Below are 12,122 nucleotides of genomic sequence, written 5' to 3' on the forward strand. Positions count from 1 at the left end.
AAATGGGGGGATGTGTCCCAGGACCCCCTCTGACCTCCACCTACACTTCACCACCCCCCATTAAGAAGTAAGCAATACCTGTATACAATTGTAGAGAAGGAGGTGGCCATATTCTTGTACATCTCCATTTTCTTCATCAGAGTCCCAATGGTGGAAACAGCAAGGCCTAAAGCACGCCCAATCTCCGAGACTCCCTGCCCCTCCTCATGGGGTCTTATAATTTCCAATTTCCTTTCCAGAATTAGAGTACAGTGCTGCTGCTTCTTTGCAGAGGGCTCCCCCAATGCTGGAGATGATGCAGGGCGCTTGGGAGGCATGGCGAAACAATACGAAAAGGTGAAGGACTGCAAAAATATACTCACGAACAGCGAGGCTGTGAGGAGAGGAGGGACGTGGACTCAACTGAGAAGCACGCAAAAATTTGTTTACCAGAAAGGGGTTAGTTCATTTTCTCTCGGCAAGCGAGTGCAGCGCTATGCATCGCGCCTATTTTGAACTTTTCATACAGTATTCCATTAAACCCTTCATAGCTGCCGGCCTTGAACAACACTTCACTGTTTCGGTGTCAATGATGTTGAGTTAGGGCATTATAAAAAACTGTGAACAATTACGGGAAGGGAACGAAGGTCACTGGTGTGTGTACATGATCCTACTCTATCATCCCATCAGTCAGGTGTTCTCTTCACTCCAGATGTATTCGCCGATGTTTAACATGCTTATGTTACATGAGTCCTAATTTTGAGTAAGTTTCTTTCAGCAAGAGAACATAATTTACCACCCTCAAAACAGTCAGAAAAGTAAAGAAGACAAACTAGAGGAATATGAACTGAATTGGTAATGTCTTTAGGCTGTATGCTTACACAAAAGATTATGGGTTTTACTATTTTAAGAGATGATATGGAACAAAAATGTTTGCTAATCAGAAAAAAATTACTCTTTCGTCCCACATGTTCTCGTAGGTTAGCATTCAGTTCCACATTCTTCGTTCGGTATCACTCTTTCCTATATATTTCGGACCGACTGAGCAGTTATTTCTGCTCCTGAGAGTTAGTGTACATTTACTGCTCATTCTTTTGTTTGTTCTTATGTGTATGTGAGAAAGAGAGAGGACTGATACAAACAACAATGTATTCCATTATCGCTTTCATAGCTGCTGGCCCTGAACAACGCCTTACCGTACTGGTGTCAGTGACGTTGAGTTAGGGTGAGCTATAAAAAACCGATAGCAATTATGGGAAGGGAATGAGGGTCACTGGTGTGTTTACATGACCCTACTCTACCACCTCAAGCAGTCTGGCATTCACAGTTCACTTTGTCCCAGATGTTTTTGGCCGATGTATACATGCTGATGTAACACGCATCCTAATTTTATTAATTCTTACACGAATCATAGCAAATCACAGGAAGGGTTTGGGGGGGGGGGGGAAGCCAGGTGTGCAAGATGAGTCTTTTCACATATGTAAGAAAAAGAAATTGATTTTAGAACTTTGAAAAAATGGTCCCAAGGCCGACCACAGGAGCACGTAAATATCTGAACCCACAGCCACTGAGGGGGCTAAACATATGTTTTACTTTAAGCAGTAAAAGCACCTTCCCAAATCAGTTCTTCCTGATAGTCTGTTATATTTTTCAGATTATTTCTGGGTTGGTAAATATAGTAAATGTTTCTCATTAAATCTGTTTCCCCGTCATTTTTTGCTGTCCTGGTGTGACAACTCTTGTTTATTTCGTTAACATAATGGCGGAAAGGCCTGTTCTTCCCTAAGCGTTTAACTAAACCTGGCCTAACCGAGCTTATCTGTACCTAATAATTTTAACCTAACCTAACCTCCAGTTGGGAAATTGGGAAACGATATCCACCTTTGAGCACACTGAGTTTCTTCCACTGCGCTGGAAATGATCGTAAGGGAAAATGACGATAACATCAGGGAGGAAATTTTTCAGCAAGAAAAAGTAATTTGCCAAACTGAAAGTTGTCAGAAAATTACAGAAACAAGCTGGAGGATTATGACTTAATTGGTATGGTCTTTCTGCTGCTTCAAGTGTACAATGAAAGACATAAATATCTTTCCCAAGTCTGACGAATATAGCGTGAAAAAATCGAACCATTTGAAACATGCACTAGTAGAAACAGGGTTTTCATCGAATTTCGCCTGGTGTAAATTTTCTTCACACTGAACTGGGAAGATAGTTGTGTCTTTCATTGTACATTTACCGGTAAATAAATCAATCTAACAGTAATCACTCCAATATCCGACGTAATAGAGCCAAAGGTAGGTCCGGATATTGGTTCTGTCTGGATATTGGGCCCCAGCTTATGGACTTGTACTTATGGACCCTAACTCAGAGAAACACTTATACAACTCCCTCTGGACATGCATAGCACCTATTTAACACCCAAATCACACCAATAAGGCACATAAATGACTGAAATAAATGCAAAAGCAACATAAAATGAGGGTTTAGAAGTAGCCTCATACAATAATAAACCTTCTGGTGACTGGCTCCTGGACTGGTACTTATGGACCCTAACCTAGCCTAACTCAGAAAAATACCTTCCTACTGCACATGCATAGCTCCTAACACCCTATTCACACCAATAAAGGACATTAAAGAGTGAAATGAGGTAAGTATAATATGGAAAAAAGTACAGTATGAAACATTCTGCCTACTTACAGCAAGTCCATGGCCACCTTGGTGAATAACCGCCTCCTCTCGGACTCTGACAGTAAGAAGGATTTCCTGAAGCACTTGCAGTACACTGTTCCTGAAGTCTTGCACTGAACTTAGTCAATCGCACACAGAAGTCCATTCTCTTCACAGTGTGCACTCTTGTCTAACTAATGCTCCACTGTATTTACTAAGTGTTGCACTGTAACTTTTCCCATTCTTATAATTTTCCAAAGCCAAAACAAACAAGTCTATTTACGTTAAATTTTTTTTCAACTGAGTCTTTTCTCTCACAACTGTAAATCCTTAACACAACACACTGTTTTGGCACAACACAAAGCAGATATCTGTTCCTTGGAGAGCTTGCGGCCAGGTACACGCTTCTCCGTCTCCTCGGCTAGAGTGTTCGTTGGCAGCGAGCGATAGAATAGGCCAGTTTCGTCTGCGTTGTAGACTTGACCGAGAGTGAGGCCCTCCCTGTCGATCAAGCCCTTCACCTTGTGCTGAAACTCGTCAACTCCATCCTCGTTAGCGTCCAATGCTTCGCCATGTGCTTTACGGTTGGTGAGGCCATGCCGTAACTTGAACGCAAAGAGCCAACCCTCGGATGCCTTGAAGTCTAGGGCGTCGTGAAGCCTGGCGAACTTCTCAGCAGCAGCCTTCAGCTCTGTTCCACGTACCATCACACCAGCAGCATGTTGTTGTTGATACCAAATCAACGTGGATTGGTCGATTTCTGCAAACTTGGGAGTAAACATAACCTTCCTCTCCACATTGCATTTGCTTCTTGACGAGAAGTCAGCCGTGTACTGCATGAGTTTGTCTCGGGATCTCTTAATATCGAACAAAGTAGACCAGGCCAGGTTAAACTCACGGAGAATGCGGGAAGAAGACCACCCCGCATCTACTTTCTCCAATATCTCCCGTTTCTTCTCCAGAGTCAACACCACTCTCTTCCTTTTCTCAGGTGGCGGGGCCATCATCACACACACTAAGAGGAGGCCCGAGAGCAGCAGGAGTCCCTGCAGCAGGTAAGGCACCACCACAAAAGCAATCACGTGGGCAGCCATAATGACGAGCGTGCATTCGGGGCGAGAGAGAGGCAGAAAGTGGGGAGGATGCAGCGGCACTCTTGGACATCGGAGGAATGATGCACCACAACAATGCTCTCCTGCGCCACGCGCGGCAAGTTCAAATTATGGGCGGGATTTTTTTTTTTTTTTTTTTTTTTTTTTTTTTTTTTTTTTTTGGGGGGGGGGGTTTCCCGGACCATTTTGGGAATATTGGATCCCAGGACGATTATGTCCGGGTAGTGGGGATTTTCGGATATTGGGCGTCCGGATATTAGAGTGATTACTTTTATGTTTTGTTTCCGCCAGATTAATCGTGATTTCAGATTATTCAGGCACTTCTTCACATCATATAGTCTGGATAATCGGGCTATCTCTGCATTTCCTTTCGTATCGAGTATCGATTTTCGTATCGTCGAGACAGATATTTTCGTACTGTGGAAATTTTCCTATATTTATCGATTTCCTACCATTGAAAATTCGTACTTCGGGTTTTCGTACTTCGAGGACTCACTGTATATAAATATATATCTATCTATCTATTGCCAGACGCCTCAATCCCATTCTGGGTGGCCACAAACGAATCGCCCCCACGTCGTCCTGTCCCCCGCCATTTCACTGCCCCGCTCCCAACTCACGCCCCTCTCTCTCATATACCTATCCATCCCATCCCTCAATCTCATCCTTGGCCTCCCCCTCCCTCTCCCCCCTCCACCTCACTCACATACACTCTCTTCATCAGTCTTTCACCCTCCATCCTCTCTACATGGCCAAACCACCTCAGTGTATTCCACCTAGCACTTCCTATCACATCCACATCCACACCACAACGCTCCTTTATATCCTCATTTGTCAGCCTGTCTCTCCATGTGACTCCACAGGCTCCTCTTAAATAACTCATTTCCACTGCTCTCACTCTTGACTTGTGTCTTTCCAACAACGTCCAAGCTTCACTTCCATACGTTAGAGTTGGTATCACAATAGTGTCATGTAGTAACTTTTTCACTTCCATGCTCACTTCCTTGTTTCCTATCACTACTTTCAAGGAACCAGCAACCTTTCTTCCCTGCTGTACCGTTTCAAGCACTTCACCCTCCAAACCTCCATCCTTACTTATCACACTACCCAAGATCTTAAACGTACTCACATTTTCCAATTCCTCACCATCCAACCTTGCTGTACATTCACTGACTTCATCTCTCCAAAGACCATCACTTTACTCTTCCCTACTTTCACCTTTAGATTCCATTTCTTACACATTCTCCCAAACTCATCCACCAAGCCTTGCAGCTCCCCTTCGTCTTCACTCAACAACACAGGATCATCTGCAAACAACAGTACAGGGAGTTTCCAAACACTACCCTCTCTCACCAGGGCCACTCCAACATCCACCACCCAACCTTATACCTCTTTTATAACCCCATCCATGTACAGATTGAACAACCATGGAGACATGACACATCCCTGTTTCAACCCAACCTTCAAAGAGAAAAATTCACTCAGTTCACCATCCACATGCACTGCATCCTTCGCACCATCATACATACTCCTCACAGCATTTAACAACTTCCCATCTACTCCATATATTCTTAATACTTTCCACAATCCTTGTCTATCCACCCTGTCATATGCTTTCTCCAAATCCAAGAAAGCCACATACAACTTCTTTCCCTTCTCTAGAAACTTTTCCACTAAAGATCTAAGAATGAATATCTGATCTACACAACCTCTTCCCTTCCTAAAGCCTCCCTGTTCTTCTCCAACTAATTCCTCTGTTCTTTCTCTTACTCTGTCAATAAGTATCCTACCGTACACTTTTCCTATTATACTAAGAAGACAAATGCCCCTATGATTACCACATACTTTTTTTTCCCCTTTTCCTTTGTACAAGGGAATAATTATACTTGACTTCAAATCCTCTGGGACTCTACCTTCTTCCCAGGCCAAGCTGCACATCCAGATCCATTCTACTACTATCTCTCCCCCATGCTTCAGCATTTCACCACACACTCCATCAATTCCTGGGGCTTTCCCCGATTTAACTTTCTTCATTGCTTCCACAACTTCTATCCTACTGATTTCTTCCTGTCTTCTCACCTCCCTCCTTCTCCCAGCCATTCCCCAGCCATTAATACTCGCATTACTTCCATCCTGTATGTTCAACAATTCCTTAAAGTGTTCTCTCCATCTGCTCACTTTTTCTCCCTTCTCCACTAGTAATCTACCATTTTTATCTTTCACTCACCTGCTAACTTCACTTCCACCCTGTCTTACTCTCTTCACCTCTTTCCAGAATATTTTCTTACAGTCCCTCCACTTTACACTCAAATTCCTTCTAAATTCTTCATCCACTCTCTTCTTACTCTCTCTTACTAATCTTTTCATATATATATATATATATATATAGATAAATAGATAGATAGATAGATAGATAGATATGGTTCAAATCTGATTACTGCAGGAAAGGTGTATGGACGAATAATCACAGAGTTGTTTTGTTGTTTTAAAAGCTATGAACCTTATTTAGGGTGGTTTGGCTTTGGGGTAGGTAAAAATATCCTCCCAAAGGGTCAATTCTGGGGTATCTGGTAATGAATCTCTACTGTACTCATGTTACAACTCCCTTACTTAACTGTAATTAGCTTAATAGTTATTTTTTGGGCATTTCCTCCTTATTATTTTATGTGGGATATTTCTGCTCAGGGACAACAAATCACGAAATACCTAATAAATGAATATAGTAAAAGTACTGTACTTATAGAGTTGTGTGGTAACTGTTAAGTGTTTCATGTCATTTTCATGGCAGTTCGTGAACTACATATAAAAAGTACATTTTGTTATAAGAAAAAGTGCACGTACCCAGGTACCTGTACTGTGAAATGAACTGAACAAGCAAAAAATGAAAATCCAGGTATCAACACTGATGAGTATTGAAGCAAGTTTTTGGTCAATTACAATAATAGAAGAATTAAGCTTTGCTAAGACATACATATGAAACAGATCAATAAATCTACTTTATTATTGTATCTATACAATGTAGACTGCATTAATTTAAATTATAATGTGAAGTATTCTCTGTTTCGTGCAAGTTATGTTAAACTATAATTCAATCACTTTAACTTGGCAAAGATTTTTGTCCATTTGCAACTTGTTTCACCACAGTTCAGTATCAAAATAGGACAACACTACAGCCCTAAATCTTTTCTACAGCATGCCTTCAGAACCGCCATTCTATTCTAGAGTTTATCACTTACATCTAAGCATTCAAGATAGAACGATGGCAATTTTATGCCTAGTTTAAATGAACAGAGTACAGTACATTACTTCAAAATGTCCAGTGATTATTGTGGTGCCTAGAAGAAGTACAATTGGTTCACACTCACAGTAGTTACATAGCAGCATTGAGGAAGTTTGTTTGATATGCAAAGCTATCAGGATATGATGAATGTGCTGCATGTATCAGGAGTTTACTTATACAAGGTTATATAAGTACATTTCCATAATCAATGTGATGTATATTGTATTAACATCTGAATGGTAGTGGTGGCTTTTGAAGGGGTCACATTTTCCCTATGGCTCAATGCAAATCTCCAAAATTTTATCCATGGAGGAGGAGGAGGAGGAGGAGGAGGAGGAGAAGAAGGAGGAGGAGGAGGAGGAGGAGAAGAAGGAGGAGGAGGAGGAGGTGGGGGGTGGGGGATGGAGATTAATAGTATAACTGATGAGGAGGAGGAAGAGATGGGGGGTGGGGATTAACAGTATAACTGATGAGGAGGAGGAGGTGGGGGGTGGAGGGTGGGGGATTAATAGTATAACTGAGGAGGAGGAGGAGGAGAAGAAGGTGGGGGGTGGGGATTAATGGTATAACTGACGAGGAGGAGGAGACGGGGGTGAGGATTAATGGTATAACTGACAAGAAGCAGGAGGTGGGGAGTGGGGATTAATGGTATAACTGACATCTTTGAAACCTCTACCATCAAGATCCTACCTATGATTCCTTGGGTCTCTGATGACAAAATCTGCTGCCGCTTCATATGGAATCCCAAATAGCGTCGGTTTCCTGAAAGAACAACTCTCAGGTCAGCTAGGCCATCCCCAAGTGTTAGCTGGAGGTGTTTCCTGCTGCTCATTACTATCATCAAGTCACCATAGCTGTGAGGATAAAGCAGTGTCAGGAATATCTAATCATATCTAAGTGTAATAAATCCATTTAGAAATATCTTGACTATGTCATCATGCAATTAATCTACAGCTAAGATTTCATATCAACTCAAGAGAAGTGGGTGGTAAACTAGCACTAAAAGCATCACCTCCAATATCCATGTGTTTCATATGCACTGCTGAGCTAAAACATATGTAAATAAAATACTGATTTGCTGTTACTGTAAAACATAATGAACTCACATCAGACTAATGCCCTCTCTCCAAGTGGTGCTTCGATGACAGTTATAAATGTCGTCATCAACTTCAACTCTCTGGGTGGCAGAAGGGTTGTGAGGGGCATTGTACTTGTTATAACTGCTGCTATTTTTGCTAAATTTGTGAGTTAAGTTATTAATCATTTGTTTCTTTGTACGTCGACCTTTCTTCCTCTTTATACTCCTGTCTTCTCTGTATTTGTATCTTCTCCCACTTCTCTTGTAGTATGGCCAAAGAGACTTAGTGATGGACTGAACCTGAAGGTATATATATAAGAAAAAAAATTATTTTGAATATGAATCAGTCAGTAACTTTCTTTTTAATACGCAAAGTGGAAAAATGTATAGAATTAATAAAGAAAAAACTATTTTATGTTCTACAGATACTGTACAACACTTTTCCTCCAACAATATACAGTATATGTTCTGTTAGCCCATAAAGTAGCTAATTATAACAGCAACTGCAAAGCGTAACCATGCAACTTTAGGTAAGCCCCAAATTACTCTTCATTTAAAGTATGTCTATTCATTTGTTTTTGTACTATCATGTGAAGCTGTAGGATATATATCTAGAGGGACTGTGATCATAACATGTACCAGAATTTTATTACTGGGTGTTGTGAGACCAGGTGTGTGGAAAATATGAATTTCATAAGGCATGAACAGTCCCATTTGGATAAACAGAAATTCTACTGTAGTGTATACAGGATTCTCTTGCATCTGCTAAACTCATATACCATTGTGATCTAACATGACTTGCACAATCCTATTCTAGTGACTGATGCCAGTACAATATTCAGTGTACTGACATTGGACGTGTGAAGGAACATAACTGATATATTCATAAACTGCTGTGAAAAAATGTCTGCAGAAGAAAATGCAGATAGGCTACCGGACACACTGTGCCACAGCAACGTTGTTACTAAATCCAAACAGTCTTTGATCTATTAAGATACCATAAAGCTGGAACATAAATATTTGCAATACATCAAAACCTATTTATTACCAGAGTTGTAAATGCATCCAGGAAATAAGGGTGACAGATGACTACTATACTCTCCTTCATTTTGAAAGCAGCGTTTAATTCCTGAATTGTCCAATTATGCCAACTTAATGGTTTAACTATAGCATTCAAGCCTGTTTGGTTGGGATCCCCATGGCAGCTTTGCCCCAGTGACACTATTACCATCAGGTATGAACATGTAATTTTTTTTAATGTTTTTTATCTTTGTTTTTGTTCAGTAGACACTCCTACAGAGGAAAGATTTTACCAGTTTTATAACTAACAGTCAACATTTAATGGGGCTGAAGAACTTAAGTTAGAGAACCCTCTCCTAAAGTTTTAGTTGAATGGCTGCATTCAAATGATTTCAGTGTTCACCACCACCTTTGGCTCTTTCCTCCTTTCCCTGATCCATCCATATCCCTGACCCCCTTGGAGAAAGTTCCAACATGCTTGACCTTTTCCTTACAACTGATCTGACTGCTTACACTGTTAATCTTTTCTTTCTGTTGGGCTCCTCTAATCACAACCTTATCATCTTAACCTATTCTATTGCTGCACTAAGGCTTGCAGACCCTCCTACAAAGTGCAGGTTGTGGCATTTTGGAGCTGCTGATTGAGAGGTCCTCAGGCAAAACTTCTTTGACTATCCCTGAAATGATTATTGTTTCTATCACTGTGAGCCAACTGAGTGTGCTTTGCACATTACAATGGTTATTCTCTCAGGCATGGATGCATACATTCCTTTCTCTTATCTTGTGATTAATGTAAAAAGGTTTAATCACACTTATTGTAACGCAGTCTAAAACAAGGAGAAGGCCCACAAAAGATACCAGAGCCAACTCCACCCCGGAATCTCATCTCTCTTATGTTTCTGCCCGGAATCATGCTAAATCTGTCCATTGCTCTGCTAAAAAGAATTTCATACATATGCTTTGAACTCTTTGACTCAAATTCTTCTCCCTACTTCCGGAACCTTGCCAAAAATCTTTCTAATAATTTAACTTCTTCATCCTTCCCACCTCTTTTCTGCTCTAATGGCTCTGTATCTGTTTCTTCTACTGATACAGCAGAACTCTTTGCTGAGATTTTCTCCACAAATTCCATCTAGATAATTCCAGCACAGTTTCTCATTCACTTCCCCCACTTCTTGACTTCCTCATGGCTATTAGAATTTCATCAATTGACGTGTTTTCTGTCATTACAAGCCTCAATACTAACAAAGCATATGGGCCTGATGGGGTCTCTCCTGTTGTCCTCAAGAACTGTGCATCGTTGCTTACACCCTGACCAAGTAAACCTATCCTTCTTGCTGGAAGTTTGCACTCATTTAGCCTGTCCTGAAGATGGGTGACTATTTCCAGCCCTCTAACTGTTGTTCAATTATTTTAACAGCCTGCATTTTTAAAGTTTTAAACCTATTCTTTAAAAAATAAATAAAATTAATAAAACACCTTTCCCATCACAGCCCTCTTTCTGCTTGTCAGTATGGGTTCTGCCTGGAACGTTCCACTGGCATTCTTCTCACCTTCCTTTCATCCTCTTGGTCATCCTCCTTTTGGGACTTTGCTGAAAGTTTTGCCATTGCACCTGACATCTCAAAGGCTTTCAATCAAGTCTGGCATTAATCTTTAATTTCCAAACTGTCCTCTTATGGTTTCTATCCTTCTATCTGTGCCTTCATCTCTAACTTCCTTTCTAATCATTCAACAGCTGCTGTTGTAGATGGCCACTGTTCTTCTCCTTGAGCTATCAATAATGGTGTTCCTCACGGCTCTGTCCTTTAACCAACTCTCTTCATTCTATTCTTCAATGACATATGCTGTACATCTAACACTATCCACTCATGCACTGATGACTCCTCCCTTCACCTTTCCAAACACTTCTTGCAGCATCCATCTCAGTAGGTACTTCAAACAAACAAGGGATGGGGATATGGCACACCTAATGTCGGACTTGGCTCATATCTCGGATTGGAGTAAAAGCAATCTTGTTGTCTTTAAAGCATCAAAAACTCAGTTCTTACATCTTTTGACCCATCAAAATCATTTGCAAAGTATCTTTTCATCGTACTTATGGTTTCATTCTCTCATGGTTTATCTTAGAAAGATCATATTACCACTCTTGTAAAATCTGCTTTTAAGGGATTAGGTGTGCTAAGCTGAATCTATTCCTTATTTACCCCTACACAGATGATGACTTTATACAAGGATCTTGTTCACCCTTGCCTAGAATACAACCCCCATGTACAGGGAGACTCCTCACACACAGCTCTTCTCAACAAGGTGGAGTCAAAGGCTTTCCATCTCCTTAATAATCCTCCTCTTAATGGCTCCCTTCAATCTCTGCCTCTTTGCCGCTCTGCTGCATCTTTATCTCTTTTATGCCGCTACTTCAATGGCCACTGCTCCTCTTAACTGTCTGCTTGCATCCCTCCACCACTATAGTGGGCACATAGCACTCATCTAGCAGCAAACTCTCATCCCTTTTCTGTCCAACTCTAATGCAGGAGTTAACCATTACTCCCAGTCCTTCATGTATACAATGGGTCAACTCTGGAACTGTCTTCCTTTGTCTGTATTTTCTACTTTCTATGACCTCTAGTTTTTCAAACGTAGTGTCAGGGCATCTTGAAATGAACAGCTCTTGAATTTGGCTCTCAGTTATCTTATATTTATTTTTTCTTGGAGGGAACAATCTTGCGGGCTTCTGACCTTTGGTTCCTTCTTTCTTGCACTAAAAAAACAAACAACGCATGAGAAGTTCCTGCCACATGGCCACACCTCTGGAGATGGATTATCACTACACCAAACTTTCATGGCGAGCAAGCTGTCACACTACACTGTTCCTTCCTCTCTTATTTGCTTTTCTTTATGTGAATTTTGTGGTATCCTTACTCCCAGTAAAACAGCCACGGGGGAAGAGGCATGCACTCCCCTACAAATCGCTGATGCTCCTCCA

At 41.1% G+C, this 12,122-nt stretch overlaps 1 protein-coding gene across 2 annotated transcripts in view; it reads right to left on the minus strand.

Annotated features, from left to right (window-relative positions):
* LOC145396518 (inter-alpha-trypsin inhibitor heavy chain H3-like) overlaps positions 1-12,122 on the minus strand; it is a 526,567-nt gene that overhangs the window by 28,275 nt on the left and 486,170 nt on the right. For both annotated transcript variants that reach the window (XM_080269891.1, XM_080269890.1), the window contains exons 17-18: positions 8,145-8,416; positions 7,729-7,892 (exon numbers count right to left, since the gene is read on the minus strand). In XM_080269891.1, the coding sequence (XP_080126017.1) occupies positions 7,729-7,892; positions 8,145-8,416 (436 nt within the window). The remainder of the gene's footprint in view (positions 1-7,728; positions 7,893-8,144; positions 8,417-12,122) is intronic.

The sequence above is a fragment of the Coenobita brevimanus genome, chromosome 38 (genome assembly GCF_032717465.1).
Source record: "Coenobita brevimanus isolate Jiangsu-jjx chromosome 38, ASM3271746v2, whole genome shotgun sequence".
Classification (NCBI taxonomy): Eukaryota; Metazoa; Arthropoda; class Malacostraca; order Decapoda; family Coenobitidae; genus Coenobita; species Coenobita brevimanus.